This window comes from Trichechus manatus, unplaced genomic scaffold (assembly GCF_000243295.1).
Source record: "Trichechus manatus latirostris isolate Lorelei unplaced genomic scaffold, TriManLat1.0 scaffold00026, whole genome shotgun sequence".
Taxonomy (NCBI): domain Eukaryota; kingdom Metazoa; phylum Chordata; class Mammalia; order Sirenia; family Trichechidae; genus Trichechus; species Trichechus manatus.
The window spans coordinates 11,031,948-11,048,978 of record NW_004443962.1 but is presented as its reverse complement, the minus strand read 5'-3'; the positions used below and the strand labels follow the sequence as shown (position 1 = coordinate 11,048,978).

At 39.9% G+C, this 17,031-nt stretch overlaps 1 protein-coding gene across 2 annotated transcripts in view; it reads left to right on the top strand.

The window, feature by feature from the left end:
- SLC15A2 (solute carrier family 15 member 2) overlaps positions 1 to 12,587 on the top strand; it is a 47,829-nt gene extending 35,242 nt beyond the window's left edge. The window contains exons 20-22 of one of the 2 annotated variants that reach the window (XM_004373636.1): positions 10,049 to 10,195; positions 10,789 to 10,893; positions 11,797 to 12,587. In XM_004373636.1, the coding sequence (XP_004373693.1) occupies positions 10,049 to 10,195; positions 10,789 to 10,893; positions 11,797 to 11,973 (429 nt within the window). In that variant the 3' untranslated portion in view covers positions 11,974 to 12,587. The remainder of the gene's footprint in view (positions 1 to 10,048; positions 10,196 to 10,788; positions 10,894 to 11,796) is intronic. The other variant, XM_004373637.1, reaches the window with a different exon arrangement.
- Positions 12,588 to 17,031: the final 4,444 nt, after the last annotated feature.

Below are 17,031 nucleotides of genomic sequence, written 5' to 3'. Positions count from 1 at the left end.
TCTTTGCTGTGGAGGGATGGCATGGTGCTTCTGCCTAGAGCACCATTTTGCCGGAACTGCGTTGGCCCATTGAGGCAATGTCTCAATGTAGTTTTGATTTGCATTTCTTTAATGGCTAATGATCATGAGCATTTCCTCATGTGTCTGTTAGCTGCCTCAGTGTTTCCTTTGGTGAAGTGCCTGTTCATATACTTTGTCCATTTTTAAAAATTTTTTTTTATTTTTTCCCATACAAAAATTTATACATACATTGTTATGTGACTCTAAATGCTCTCCCTCTACTGTGACAGCACACTCCTGATTCCCCATGTCCATTTAATCAGCTCCTAACCCTCTCTGCCTTCCCATCCCACCTCTGGACAGAAGCTGCCCCGTTAGTCTCTTGTATCTACTTAAGCTAAGAGGCACACTCCTCATGAGTACCACTTTATGTCCCACAGTCCAGTTTAATCCCTGTCTGAAGAGTTGGCCTCAGAAATTGTTTTAGTTCTGGGCTGATAGAGAATCCAGGGGCTATGCTTTCCAGGGTTGCTCCAGTCTCAGTCAGACCATTAAGTCTGGTCTTCTTACTGGAGTTTTAGTTCTGCACCCCACCTTTCTCTTGCTCCATCCGGTACTCTCTGTTGTGTTCCCTGTCAGGGTGGTCATTGGTGGTAGCCGGGCACCATCTAGTTCTCCTGGTCTCAGGCTGAAGAAGTCTCTGGTTTATGTGGCCCTTTCTGTCTCTTGGGCTAATACTTTCCTTGTGTCTTTGGTGTTCTTCATTCTCCTTTACTTCAGGTGGTTGGGACCAATTGATGCATCTTAGATGGATGCTTGCAAGCTTTTAAGACCCCAGATGCCACTCACCAAAGTAGTCAGAACATTTTCTTAATAAGGTTTGTTATGCCAGTTGACCTAGATGTCCCCTGAAAGCAGGGTCCCCAGGCCCCTACCCCTGCTACAGTGTCCCTCAAAGTGTTTGATTGTATTCAGGAAACTTCTTAGCTTTTTCTTTGTCCATTGTTTAATTGGATTATTTGTCTTTTTGTTGTTGAGGTGTTGCAGTATCTTACAGATTTTAGAGATTAGGCCCTTGTCAGATATGTCATAGCCAAAATTTTTTTCTCAGCCTGTAGCTTCTCTTTTTACTCTTTTAGTGAGGTGTCTTGTTGAGTGTAAGTGTTTAATTTTTAGGAACTCCCAGTTATCTAGTTTATCCTCTGGTGTTTGTGCACTGTTAGTTATGGTTTGTATCCTATTTATGCTGTATATTATGTCCCCTGGCATAGTCCCTATTTTTTCTTCCATAATCTGGATAGTTTTAGGTTTTATATTTTGGTCTTTGATCCATTTTGAATTAGTTTTTGTGTATGGTGTGAGGTATGGGCCCTATTTCTTTCTTTTTCTTTTTTTTTTTTTTTTTTAACAGATGGACGTCCAGTTTTGCTGGCACCATTTGTTACAAAGACTGTCTTTTCCCCATTTAATGGACTTTGGGCCTTTGTCAAAGACCAGCTAACCATAGGTGGACGGATTTACATCTGGACTCTCGATTCTGTTCCATTGGTGTATGTGTCTTTCCTTGTACCAGTACAAGGTTGTTTTGACTACCGTGGCTGTATATTAGGTTCTTAGATCAGGTAGTGTGCAGCCCCCTACTTTGTTCTTCTTTTTTAATAATGCTTTACTTATCTGGGGCCACTTTCCTTTCCATATAAAATTAATTATTAGATTTTCCATCTCATAGAAGAATGCTGTTTGTATTGGATCAGGATTGCATTATATCTGTAGATTGCTTTGGGTAGAATTGACCATTCCACAATGTAGAGTCTACCTCTCCCTGACCATGGTGTGTTTTTTCATTTATATAGGTCTCTTTTGGTTTCTTGCAGTAGTGTTTTGTAGTTTTTTTTTGGATAGGTCTTTTACGTCCCTGCTTAGATTTACTCCTAAGTATTTTATCTTTTTAGGGCCTATTATAAATGGTATTGTTTTCTTGATTTCCTTTTCGAAGTTCCCTTTGTTGATATATTGGAATCCAACTGATTTTTGCATATTGATCTTGTATCCTGCTACACTGCTAAATCTTTCTATTAGTTCTAGTAGTTATCTTGTGGAATCTTTGGGGTTCTCTATGTATAGGATCATATAATCTGTGAATAGGGATAGTTTTACTTCTTCCATTCCAATTTGGATGCCCTTTATTTCTTTTTCTTGCCTTATTGCTCTAGCTAGGATGTCCAGCACAGTGTTAAATAGGAGTGGTGATGAAGAGCATCAGGAATAATACTTTCAGCCTCTCTCTGTTGGGCATGATGTCACTGTTGGTTTTATATAGATGCTCTTTATTATGTTGAAGAGTTTTCCTTCTGTTCCTATTTGATTGAGAGGTTTTTTCAAGAATAGGTGTTGGACTTTATCAAATGCCTTTTCTGCATCGATTAAGATGATCATGTGATTCTTTTCTTTTGATCTGTTTATTTGGTGGATTATGTTGATTGATTTTCTAATGTTGAACCATCCTTGCATACCTGGTATAAATTCCACTTGGTAGTGGTGTATTATTTTTTTGATATGATACTGAATTCTATTGTCTAGACTTTTGTTGAGAATTTTTGCATCTATATTCATGAGAGAAATTGGTCTGTAGTTTTCTTTTTTTGTGGTGTCTTTGCCTGGCTTTGGTGTCAGGGTTATGCTAGCTTCACAGAATGAATTCAGGAGTATCCCTTCCTTTTCTATGCTCTGAAATAGTTTGAGCAGTACTAGTGTGAGCTGTTTTCTGAATGTTTGGTTGAATTATCCAGTGAAACTATCTGGGCCAGGGCTTTTTTTGTTGTTTTTGGGATTTTTTTTTTAAATTACCTCCTCAATTTCTTCTGTTGTTATGGGTCTGTTCAGATTTTCTATCTCAGCTTGTGTTAGTTTAGGTAGGTAGTGTGTTTCTAGAAATTTGTCCATTTCCTCTAGGTTCTCAAATTTGTTGGAGTACAATTTTTCATAGTACTCTGTTATGATTCTTTTTTTTCCCCCCTGTTGGGTCTGTTGTAATGACCCCCATCTTACTTCTTATTTGGGTTATTTGCTTCCTCTCCTGTTTTTCTTTTGTCAGTTTGGCCAATGGTTTGTCAGTCTTTTCAAAGAACCAACTTTTGGTCTTGTTGATTCTTTCTATTATTTTTCTATTTTCTGTTTAACTTATTTCTGCTCTAATCTTTATTATTTCCTTTTTCTGGTGACTCTGGTCTACTTTTGCTGTTCTCTTTCTATTTGTTCAAGTTATAGGGCTAACGTTTTGATTTGGGGCCATTCTTCTTTCTTGATGAGTGCATTTGTTGCTATAAATTGACCTCTGAGCACTACCTTTGCTGTGTCCTAAAGGTTTTGGTATGATGTGTTTTCATTCTCATTTGATTCTAGGAATTTTTTTTTTATTCCTTCTATTATCAGTTTTTTTTTTAAGCAAGGTGTTATTCAGTTTCCACGTATTTGATTTTTTATCCTTGCTCTTCCTGTTATTGATTGTTATGTTTATGACATTGTGATCAGAGAGAATGCTTTGTATTATTTTGATGTTTGGTATTTTACTGAGGTTTGCTTTGGGCCTAAAATGTGGTCTATTCTGGAGAATGTTCCACGTGTGTTGGAAAAGAATGTATACTTTGCTGCTGTTGGGTGGAATGTTCTATATATGTCTATGAGGTCCAGTTGGTTGATTTTGGCTTTTAGATCTTCTGTATCTTTGTTGAGTTTCTTTCTAGATATTCTGTCTTTTACTGAAAGTGGTGTGTTGAAGTCTCCTACTATTATTTTGGAACTGCCTATTTCTCTTTTCAGTGCTGTTAGAATTTGTTTATGTATTTTGGAGCCCTGTCATTGGGTGTGTAGATACTTATTAAGGTTATGTCTTCTTGGTGGATTGTCCCTTTAATCATATAATGTCCTTTCTTGACTTTTATAGTTGATTTTTCCTTAAAGTTTATTGTATCTGAGATTAGTATTGCCACTCCTGCCCTTTTTAGGTTACCATTTGCTTGATTTATTTTTTCCATCCTTTGGTTTTTAATATAGTTATATCTTTGTGTCTAAGATGTGTCTCTTGTAGAGAGCATATTGATAGGTCTTGTTTTTTAATCCATACTGCCAATCTCTGTTTCTTTACAGGTGCATTTAAGCCATTTCCATTCAGTGTGATTATTGATAGGTGCGAGTTTATTGCTGTCATTTTGTAATGCTTTTTTTGTGGTGTTGATGTTTTCTTTGTTCCTTTTACTCTCCGGTGCTGAGTTTCTTTTGTTTGTGGATTTTCTTTTCTTCCATTATTGTAGATTTTGTGTTTACTGCATTTTTATGTTTTTCTTCTTTTTAATTTTTCTGGTGAGTAGGTTTGTTAACTTTCTTTGTTGTTATCTTGAAATTTACCCATATCTTCCTAAGTTTGAGCCAATCTTTCATTACTTTATTACCTTGACTTTCTCTCAATTTGAAAATTCTATACCTGCACTGTTTATTCCCCCTTTTATTGTTTTCACATTGTCGTGGTTTACAGATTGATGTCTCTGCTTCCCTGTTTTAAGTCTTTTAGCTGTGTTTTATTTTTGAGAGTTCTCTGCCTAGGTTGGTATCTGATGCTGACCGGCATCCTAGACTCCAGCTGTTGTCTGATGTTGTTAGTTCTCTAACAGAAGGACTCCCTTTCATATTTCTTGTTAGTTTGGTTTGGTTTTTGCTATTCCCTTAATTCTGTTTATCTGGAAATGTCCTAATTTCACCATCATATTTGAAAGAAAGTTTTGTAGGATATAATATTCTTGGTTGGCAGTTTTTTTCTTTCACAGTTTTATGTATGTCATCCCATTGCCTTCTCGTGTGCATAATTTTTGCCGAGTAATCAGATCTTAGTCTTACCATTTCCCCTGGTATGAACTTGCTTCCCACTGTCCAGCAGCTGATCAAGTGGTGGTGGTGGTGGGGCAGTGTGGGCCTGGTGTGACAGTGGTCCTGAGCACGGGAATGCTGTACCCACAGTGGCACGCTGGGGGCTGGTGGGAAAGGGGCGTGGCACACGGGGCTAGGTGGGGAGAGAAAGAAAAGAGAGAGAGATTTTTTAAAGAGGGGTGGGGCAAGTGAGTAGGGCAAAGCGGACCTGTGGGCTAGTGGGAAAGGGTGGGAGGTAGCATATGAGGCTAGGTGAGAGGTAGAAAGAAGAGAAAGAAAAATAAAATAAGTTGCAGCATGGTGGGGGTGGAGCAGACCCAGGGATGCAGTGGGTCAGTGACTCTTCAGCTGTGGTAGCATAGTGGCGTCTGGCGGGAGGGAAGAGAGGTGGCGTATGTGGCTAGGTTGGAAGCAGAAGAAAAATGAAGAAAGAGAAAAGAAAAAAAGAAGAAAATTAAAAAAAAAAAGTTGAGAATTTAGAGGGTTAAAATGTTGTGGGGTTGTTAACCAATGTCATAAAACAGCATGTGTGTTACTGTTACATGAGAAACTATCTGTTCTGTAAGCCTTCGCCTGAAGTACAATAAAATATTAAAAAAAAAGAAGAAAATTTAAAAAAGAAACTGGCAGTGCAGTGCGGGCTGGAAAGTGAGGGTGGGGTGGACCTGAGAGCCAGTTGGAAGAGAGGGGACATGATGTATGGAGCGAGGTGGGAGGGAGAATAAAAAGAAATAAAAGCAAAAAAAATAAAAGCGGGGTGGCAGGAGTTGGCAGGTGGGGGTGAGGTTGACCAGGGGTAGAGGCAAGCTGGTGCCTCTCTAGCCGAGTGACACAACACCACCCGTTGGGAAGGGGCAGAGGTGGTGCACAGGGCTAGGTGGGAGGGAGAAAGAAAAGGAAGAAATGGAAAGAAAAAGAAAATGGCACAGAGGGAGCTGGCCAATGGGGGCAGGGCTGACCCAGGGTAGTGGCGAGCTGGTGTCTCTCTAGCCGAGTAGTGTGATGTGACCTGTCAGGAAGAGGCAGAGGCGGTGTACCTGGTTATGTGGGAGGGAGAAAGAAAAGGAAGAAAGTAGAAGACAGAAAAAAAAAAAAAAAAAGGCACGGTGGGAGCTGGCCAGTGGGGGCGGGTCAGACCCGGGGTGGCAGCAAGCCAGTGTCTCTCCAGCCAAGTGGTGTGGCATCGACCTTTGGGAAGCAGTGGAGGTGGTGTATGGGGCAGAAGGGTGAGGGGTGGGAAAGCGTGTTTCTCTGGTTACCGGGTGCTCTGTCTCCTGTTGGGTACTCTGTGAATTTGCCTTCCTGTACTCCCTGCCCAGGGTCATTTTTGGCTGTGCTCCCAGATAGCAACGTTGTGCTGTGTTAGCTGGCAGGGGACATCCATTCTGTAACCCTCCTTGTTATCTGTTCTCATCAGCTTTGTCCTCCATTCAGTGTTCGAGCTAGTTCTTTATCCCTTCATTTGATGCTTAGGGTTCCAGGATTGCCGTTTGTATCTGTTTTACTTAGTTTTTCAGGTCTTTGCTGCAGAGGGGTGGCATGGTACATCTGTCTATAGTGCCATGTTGGCTCTGCCTCTCTTTTTTCACTTTCTTGATGGTATTCTTTGAAGCACAGAAGTTTTTTATTTTAATGCTGTACAATTTATCTATTTTTTTCCCATGGTTGCTTGTGCTTTTGATGTCATATCCAAGAAATCATTAACTAATGCATGGTCACAAAGATTTACGCCTATGTTTATGCCTATGCTCTAAGAGTTTAATGGTTTTAGCCCTTATATTTAGGTCTTTAATCCATTTGGACTTAAGTTCATGTTTTTATACGTGGATATTCAGTTGTCCTCACAACATTTAGTGAAAAGACTATCCTTTCCTCATTGAATGGTCTTGGCATTTTTGTCCAAAATCAATTAACCATAATTATGAGGGTTTATTTCTAGATTCTCAGCTCTGTTTCATATACCTGTGTGTCTATGCTTATGCTGGTACCACACTATCTTGATTACTGTTTTTGTAGCAAGTTTTGAAATCAGGAAATCTGAGTCCTCAAACTTTGTTCTTTTTCAAGATTGGTTAGGTTATTCTAAGGTCCCTTGAATTCCCATATGAATTTTAGGACCAATTGTCAATTTCCGCAAAGAAGCTAGCTAAGGTTTTGATGGGGATTATGTTGAACTGTAGATCAATTTGAGGAATATTGCCATGTTAGCAATATTAAGTCTCCTGATCCATGAACATGAGATATTTTTCCATTTATTTAGGCTTTCTTTCAACAATATATTGTAGTTTTCAAAGTATAACATTTATTTTGTTACATTTATTCTTAAGTGTTTTATGATTTTTTATGCTATTGTTAATGGAATAATTTTCTTGTTTTCAGATTATTCACTATATAGAAAACCAATTAATATTTGTGTACTGATGTTGTACCCTGCAGCCTTGCTGAACTCATTGATTAGTTCTAAAAGTTTTTTAGTGGATTCCTTAGGACTTTCTATATATAAGATAATGTCATCTGCAAATATAGTTTTACTTCTTCCTTTTCAACTGTATGCTTTTTTAAATTCTCTTGCCTAATTGCCTTGCCTTGAGCCTTCAGTACAATGCTGAATAGAAGTGGCGAGAGTGGATATCCTCACAGGGGGAAAACCATCATCCTTTCATCATTAAGTATGATATTAGCTGTGGGTATTTCATGGATACCTTTTATCAGATTGAAGAAGTTCTATTCCTAGTTTGCTGAGGTTTTTTTTTTGTTGTTGTTTGTTTGTTGCTTTTTTAAATCATGAAGGTGTTGAATTTTGCTAAATGCTTTTTCTGCATCTATTGAGATGATTATATGGTTTTTGTCCTTTATTCTATTGGTATGATTTACATTAATTGATTTTCAGATATTAAACCAACCTTGAATTTCTGTTGGTATTCTATTTTCTGTTTGCTGTGTCTCTTATATGCTGCCCAAGGATAGAGGCCATATTTATTTAACATAAGGATCTAATACACATCCAGTGTATAGGTCATAAATCAGGGCCCTGGGGGCTCAGTTCAGTCCATAGTCCTTTCTTACTTGGCCTGCACGTGTTAACAAAAAGTAATGATAAATAAAATAATTAAATGCTAGTATTTAAAAATCAAAAGAGATTTCACCTAAGAAGCTGGATTACAGATTTTTTTTTTTTTTAATCAAAAGATGTTGTAATAGGTAATACCATGTCAATTGGTTGGTGCTGTAGTGATTGTAAGCTTTAGATGGGGCATGTATTGTTCTCTTCACCACAGTCCTAATAATTCCCATTCAGCTTGCTTCATTTACTATTCCTTCATTTCAGTTACCTGCCTGTGGGCACTGAGTATACAACTTTGATTTGCAAGCTTAAGGCATGGTCTTCTCTTAGGCTGAGAAAATTCAAACAGATGCCCAGATATTGTTCACAGTATCAACTAAAGCAAAACAGAACTCTTCTACTTAACTATTTTGAATCCAAAAGCCTTTTGACCCAGAGAATAAAGGGCATTTAGATGTCAAAAACCTTTGCTTTTGACATTTTGAACTTTTGACCTTGATGTTCTAACTCTGCCCTTTCATCTCATCATATATCCAGATTTTATACGTATGGCCTAATAATGGTCTTTAGTCCAAGAAATATAATCTTTAAAATTTTATTTCATTTATAAGGACAGATATTAGTAGACATAATCTATATAAAACAAAAGCAACCCTCGCTAAAAACCTGTATATAGTAAAAGTCAGTTAGACAAAAATAAAAACCAGATTGTAGAATCACATATTTTTGGTAACATTAAAAACTGAAAAAAAAAAAAAAAATGACCCTGAAAATTTTTCTTTTTGACCAAAATTTTACAGAAAAAGTACATTTTTGGGGCAAAATTCATTTATTTTTATTTTTTTATTGTTGTAGTTTAAATGAAGTTTACATTTCAAGTTAGTCTCCCATATAAAAATTTATACATACATTGTTATGTGACCTTAATTGCTCTCCCCTTACTATGACAGCACACTCCTCCTCTCCACCCCTGATACCCCATGTCCATTCAACCAGCTCCTAACCCTCTCTGTCTTCCCATCTCACCTCCAGACAGAAGCTGCCCGTTTAGTCTCTTGTATCTTCTTGAGCTAAGAGGCACACTCCTCACAAGTATCACTTTATGTCCCACTGTCCTGTCTAATCCCTGTCTGAAGAGTTGGCCTCGGAAATTGTTTTTGTTCTGGGCTGGTAGAGAATCTGGGTGTCATGCTTTCCGGGGTTCCTCCAGTCTCAGTCAGACCATTAAGTCTGGTCTTCTTACTAGAATTTGAGTTTTGCTTTTTGGGCAAGATTTAGATGCATAAAATTTAAAATAAAAAATAATGGCCAGTAGATAAAATTCAAAACAGTAGATGGTATTTGATGGGGATTAAAAACCAGATCAAAAAAATCTTTATTTAATGTAAGAGTTACCAGGAAAATAATTCATTCTGATAAAAATTTTAGTAAATAAAAATTAAAACGAAAAATGTTAAAAACAGTTTAATTGTACTTAATAGAAAATTGGATAAGGGATTAAAGTTTTCTCAAGAAAATGCTTTCTGAGATGTTTTTGAATATTCATTTTTGTTTGCAAAATTCAGGTACCATCATTTATTTAAAATATTGGCCAGCCTCCAAATGCCCAATAGTTCAAAATGGTGGGAATCCAAACTACAAGATCAAAATATTGCTCTGGCATCTGACTGATTGAAGCCAGATGAGTAAGTGTACTCCCCCATTGCCATCGATTCGATTCTGATTTATAGTGACCCTATAGGACAGAGTAGAACTTCCTGATAAGGTTTCCAACGCTTAAATCATTTTGGAAGCAGACTGCCATATCTTTCTCCTGTGGAGCGGCTGGTGGTTGCAAACCACCGACTTTTCAGTTAGCAGCCAAGCTCTTAACCACTGTGCCAGTGGAGTGTTACCAAAAGGAATTTTAAAAACTAATTGTGTAGAGATTGCTCAATCTCTTGAAGTAGCTGAAGAATGAAAATACAGAGAAAAAGGAATGGATAAAAGATCATAGAATGCTTACAAGTCAAGAGTATTTACTTGAGACTACTGATAAGCACATTTCTTCTTTCCCCCACTAAGAGCACCAATCAAGTTCCTAAGACCTGGAAGATGGAAGACATGACAGCCAGCAAAATGTCCATTGCATGGCAGCTACCACAATATGCCCTGGTGACAGCAGGGGAAGTTATGTTCTCTGTCACTGGACTTGAGTTTTCTTATGCTCAGGTAGGTTTTAGCAGGTTGAAGGTGAAGGTGAAAGCATTGCTCAGAAGCTGGTGAGTTTTAATTCTGGCACTAGCTTAAATAGGAATGTGACCCAGGCTAAGACTTCCATTTCTTTTGGCCTTGGGTTCCTTCTATATGAGTGACCCTGAACAGAGAGTCATCTTGACGCCCAGGATCCTGGCAGTGCAGCATAGGAGCCTATGTTGTTTCAGCTAAAGGAAACAATACCTGAAGATTAAGAGTAAGGGCTGTGGAGCCAGGCTACAAATTTTGGCTGCACAAACCTATTGTGTAAGCTTGAGCAAGTGAATTAACTTCTAACACTATTTTTCTTTGTGTAAAATACGAATACTAATAAAACTTATCTCTTAGAGTTATTTTGAAGATTGTATGATGTATGAACTAAAATATTCAATGAAAAGCCAATTTTATTGTTATTCCTAATGTTATCACTACTGCTTGAATCAATGTGATAGCTGAACTTAGTGGAGGAAGTTCAAATCTGAGGGCTTTTCTGAGAGAAATTTTTTGAATAGATGGCCATGGGGATGGTGTAGGGAGTTTGTGTATTCACAAATTTATGTCCTCTCTAGGCTCCCTCCAGCATGAAATCGGTACTCCAGGCAGCATGGTTGTTGACGGTTGCTTTTGGGAACATCATCGTGCTTGTTGTGGCGCAGCTCAGTAGCCTGGTACAGGTATGGATCTGAGGGAAGCGGGAGCTCTTGTCTACCCAAGGTTTTTCCCCCAAATTCTTTTTCTTCCTCTCCCTATCTTTCTGCCTCCCACATCTCCCAGTATTGTGCCATGAGATAGATTAGATATACACAGACTTTGCTAGGAAAATAGACATATGTAAGTGGCAATAATGGTCACCGTAGGTCCATGTAAGGAGAAGCCAAAGAACCCAGCCTTCTTCCCAGAAAACCTCTGCACAAACTGGTGATTCTAGGTCAATATGTTCCCCAGTTCTTATCCTGTGAAGACTCCTTTAATAACCAGATCTCTTCATATTTTTCTTTGTCTTAGGCTGGGTTCTCCAGAGAAGCAAAACCAGTGCAGCATATAAATGTATATATAGAGAGAGATTTATAGCAAGGAAATGGCTCACTCGGTTGTAAAGGCTGGAAAGCCCCAAGTCCATGGGTCAGGCTGGAGGCTTTTCCTGACTCAGCTGCAGGGGCTGGCAAACTTAAGATCAGCAGGTCAGACAGCAGGCCTCTGGTTCACAGGCTGCAGAGGCTGACAGATCCCAAGATTGGCAGGTAAGCTGCTAGCTCAAGTCCCAAGAACCAGAGGTCAGATGAACAGGAGCCAGCTGCAGGATCCAGAGTGGGCAAAAGCCATCTAGCTTTGCCAGAAAGTCTATCTATAGTGGATGCAGTCCACATCCCCAAGGAAACTCCTTTCAGCTGATTGGCTACTCATAACAGATCTCATCATGGAGGTTATTACATTATATCAGATCTCATTATGGAGGTGATTACATCACTACATAGCTGCCAGGCTACATTGTAACTGCCAAACCACTGAGAATCATGGCCCAGCTAAGTTGACACACAGTCTTAACTATCATATTCTCTTTTTATTTCTCCCTGCAGTGGGCTGAATTTATTTTGTTTTCCTGCCTTCTGCTGGTGGTCTGCCTGCTCTTCTCCATCATGGGATATTACTATGTTCCTGTAAAGTCAGAGGATATTCAGGGACCAGAAGATAAGCAGATTCCTCATATCCAAGGGAACATGATCAATCTGGAGACCAAGAACACAAAGCTCTGACATTTCCCTTAACTCTGTCCCAACCCCAGTTCCTGACCCTAGTCTCAGTCATTACCCATTCTGAAGCATTGTTTCCTCCCACTGAGTTAGGTGAGAGAGATAGCATCATATCTGGGCTTATCTCTGCCACCTTTTTCCACGATAAAGGTGGTTCTAGGACTGGGTTTTCCAGTGCATCTTTGAGCAATACCCCTGAGACTCTATGTCTTCCCACTATCAGTGAGTTCAGTAAACCTTGTGCAGTGTTGCTGAAGCTGGCCTGATGTGTCCAAATGGCCATGAAAAGACAGATGTATAATTGAGATCAGTCTCTGTGAGTATACAAACACGTGCAGAAATCCTTTTACAGGTACCTGTTGTTTAGTACTGATGTTCCCGCTTGTTGAGGTGCTGAGTTGGGAGCAGAATTTCAGAATACTAGAGAAATGGGTATTGCAAGGATTTCCGTAAGTAATGTGGTTGTACTAGCCACAAGGACCTCAAGAATTGTTGCCTGGTATGATCTGATCCAGCGGCTCACCTGCCAGCTAGTCAGGATTGATAAGACCCTAGTAAAATTTTCAATATGGAGGGGTGGTAGGAGACAGAATGCCATTTTATTAAAACACAGGAGACGATATATCTTTCTGATGATTACAATATCTACTCACTCAAACACCCTTTTCTGAGTACTTACAGATCTTGGACTCCAAATTAAAGATAGTAACTATTGGTAAACATAGTTCTGAAAATAGGAACAGGTGTAAAATGTGGAAATCCTGATGAGCCATTCTTCTACAGTGCATTCCTCTTAGGAACCACAATGTTTCAGCCCTGGATTATGCTCTCCTGTGGACAGTTGTATAAACTCTGCCTTAGTTTCTTAGTGTTGCTACAACAAAAAAACCACAAATGGGAGGCGTTAACAAACAGAAATTTACTTTCTCACAGTTTAGGAGGCTAAAACTCCAAATTGAGGACACTGGCTCTAGGGGAAGGCTTTGTCTCTCTGTCAGCTGTAGCAGAAGTCCTTATCTCTTTTCAGCTTCCATTCCAAGGTTCCGTGGTGATCCTCATGTGATGTGCATCTATCTTACCCCGTCTGTGCTTCCTTGCTTCTGTGCCTAATCTGCTCTTTTTATTAAAAAATGATTAACTTAATACATACCCTACACTGATACAGCCTCGTTAATTTAACAGAGAAAACCCTATTCCCAAATGGGATTACATCCACATGTATACCAAAACCAAAGCTGTTGCCATCGAGTTGATTCTGACTCATAGTGACCATGTAGGACAGTGTAGAACTGCTCCATAGGGTTTCCAAGGAGTGGCTGGGGGATTTGAACTGCCGACCTTTTGGTTAGCAGTCGAGCTCTTAAGCACTGTGCCACCACCACACATATTTTGGGGGACACAGTTCAATCCATAACATTCCACCTTTTGGCCTCTCAAAATTCATGTCCTTCCCACATACCAAAACACATTCACACTACCATCCCAAAAGTCTTAAATCAACCCCAAGTCTAAAATCTCATCTTCTGAATCACCTAAATCAAATATGGGTGAGACTTTGGGCATATTCCATCCTGTGGCAAAATTCCTTCTGGACCTGTGAAATCTAGAATACAAGTTACCTGAAATTGGAGGGAAAGAACGGTTCGTGGGCACCAAGCAAGTCCAAAACCTAGCAAAAAAATTATATTAACTCTGAAGGCTTGAAAATACTCCTCTGTTCTCCAGGACCATCTGGACAATGGCCCTGCCCTCCAGACTCCGGGTGTTGGCCACATTCTCCGGACACTGGGTGGAAACCCTTGGCCCTGGGCATTAGCCCCGCCTTCCAGGCCCACTGGGATGGCAACTTCACCCCTTGGCTTTGGGTGATCCTGTTCTCCTAGTCCATCTGAGTGGTGACCCCACCCCCTCGCCCCGGTAGGCTCCGTTCTCCTAGCCTTTGGGCATGGCAGCCCCACCCTCTCAGCTTTGGGCGGTGACCCTATCCTCTTGGCCTACCTGAACCCACAGCCCCACACTCAAGAGTAGAGATCTGACTCTTTGAAACCCAGAAGACAGTTTTTCCATCCTTTGAAATGGAGGCAGATTACATCAGCAAGTACGTTGTTGCTGTTATTAGGTGCCATTGAGTTGATTTCTACTCATAGCGACCTCATGTGACTGAGTACAACTGTCTCATAGGGTTTTCTAGGCTGTAATATTTACAGGAGCAGATCATCAGGTCTTTCTCCCATGGAGCCTCTGTGTGGGTTCCAACCACCAACCGTTTGTTTAGCAGCTGAGCCCTTAACCATTACACCACCAGGGCTCCTTATCCACAAGTATAAAACCCATTGCCGTGGAGTCAATTCTATCCATCGACCCTAGAGGACAGAGTAGAACTGCCTTATAGGGTTTCCAAGGAACAGCTGGTGGATTTGAACTGCTGACCTTTTGGGCCACCAGGGCTCCGTCCACAAGTATAGGGGGTTAGGATTTACAACACATATTTTTGGGAGACACAATTCATTCATAACACACACTAATTGTAATTTTGTAACCCTGCCTTGTCAATATTGCTGGGCCAGACTTTATTACTACATCATGCCTTGCAATATTTTTATCAATCTAACTTCCCTTTTATTATTATTCCCTTCAGCCTCAATCAAAATAGTTGCTCTGTTTTGATAATTTTTCCTGTTTTACGTTTCCCATAATTTTAAATGCCATTTATTTCTTTAGGCCTGGGTATTCCCTGTTTAAAGAACCCTGGTGACACATTGGTTAAGTGCTCAGCTGCTAACCAAAAGGTCGATGGTTTGAACCCAACAGCCGCTCTGTGGGAGAAAGATGTGGCAGTCTGCTTCTGTAAAGATTTCAGCCTTGGAAACGCTAGGAGACAGTTCTACCCTGTCCTATAGGGCTGCTACGAGTAAGAATTGACTCAATGGCAGTGGGTTTGGTTTGGTTTCTTCCCTGTTTATTCAACCAAGTTATATTAATGCTCTAGGTTTAGGTCCTAACATGGCAATGCTCAGTAAAGGAGCATTGGCCCGCATGAGGATCCAATCAAAATTTGTGGGTGTAGTGGTGGTAGAGGATGAGGGGTTTTTGTTTGTTTTTAATGAAAAAGGTTGAAAACTTCTATCTTGCACACAATAAATGAATCAGGAAACAGACGTGGGAATATCATTACTGTGCAGGGTGTTGCTGGGGAGAAAAGGGTTAGAACCACTGTATTAGAGAGCTTCATTTTCATTGGTTTTTCTCCGATATTGTCATCTAGAACACTATTGAATCTCACACTGTAAATGTTAACAGGTAAGAAAATTTGCCCCAGTTTCCCAAGATTTAGGTACATGTTTTAGCGACCAATGTTTCAGAAGTACAGAAGTAGCAGCAACACTGCCCAGTTTCCCCAGATACCTTGATGCGAACCTGAACCTACTCTTTCAAAAGACCACCTGTTCATTTCTGAGCTGCTTTAACCCGAAGTGTTACACAAAATACTGTTTCAAGAGATGTTAACAGTGTTCTATAAATAAAAGTTTCTATGAACAAATAAGTTTGGGGAATAAGGCATACTATAGCCTTCCCTTATCATTTGCATGTTAAAGGCCCTAAGAAAGGCTGTAGTGAAGACACACGACACTTTGTTTAATCCAACGTGGTACAGTGTTCTGAAGAGCACTGGTTTGGGAAAAACTCTTAGGCAGTTTTTCCTCATGCTGAACTAAAAGTTTTTTCTCAAACCTCTCACCATTGATTCTTTCCTCTCTATCCTTATAACAAGACTAAGCATAGCCCCCACTTTCATGTGGCAGCTTTTTACCTGTTTGGGGAGAGCTTTCATGTCTCCTCCCTAATCATGAAGTATTCACCAAGCTAAAGAGTCTCAGTTTCTTTAATGGTTCCTCATAGGGCATAGTTTAGTCCTTTCACCATCCTGGTTTCCCGTTTCTGAAAAATAGCCTTTGCCTGGAATGCAGCAGTGGATCAGAATTCCTCTTACTCTATGATGCCTGGAGCCAAATTCAACACTTCAGAATTGGTCTAACCAGAAGAGCTAGGAACTGCCTGTCTCCAAACAATACACTTCTGTTGAGGCAGCATAACATTAGATGTTTCTGGCAACTACATCAGGATGTAAGCTTATTGTCAAATTACAGTTCTACATAGTTAAGCTATAAGGTCTGGTATTTACTTTTTAATATAGTTATGTTTAAGAGCACAAACAAAGTTACCGTCAAGTTACAATTCTACAATAAGGAGGGAAATTTTTAATATCTAGTAGGTTATTGACCATATCTTGCAGCATTCAGCAGAATGTTCTACCCAGATGGATAGTGTATGAATGCCTTGTCTTGCTTCTTCCTGTGTGAGAAATCAAAAATACCCCCACAGTCCTGGACAGAGCTGGAGAAAAATGTAGAATAAAATTCTAACTCACAAAAAAAGACCAGACTTACTGGCCTGACAGAGACTGGAGAAACCCTGAGAGTATGGCCCCCGGACACCCTTTTAGCTCAGTAATGAAGTCACTCCCGAGGTTCACCCTTCAGCCAAAGATTAGACAGCCTCATAAAACAAAATGAGACCAATGGGGCACAACAGTCCAGGGACAAGGACTAGAAGGCAGGAGGGGAGAGGAAAGCTGGTAATAGGGAACCAGGGTTGAGAAGGGACAGTGTTGACATGCTGTGGGGTTGTTAACCATTGTCATAAAACAATATGCGTACTAACTGTTTAATGAGAAATTATTTGTTCTGTAAATCTTCATGTAAAGTACAATAAAAAAAAATTTAAAACAAAAACAGGAACAAAAATACCCTCACCCTTGTTTGGAATAGACTGGGAGTGAGGAATACTTCCAGGCCTGAAATTCTATAATGTCACTGAGAGTTTACCTGATGGTTAAAGCCATTTAATACTCTAACCATTTAAGACTCTAATCATTAAAGGCTCGTCTCTTCAGGAAAGAAGAAAAGTCAGTGTTGAGCCTCTAGGTATGCCTAGGGCTCAGGATGCAACCCATCTCAAAAATTAGCCTCTAAGAGGTATTTCTAAGCTCTGGAACCTGGC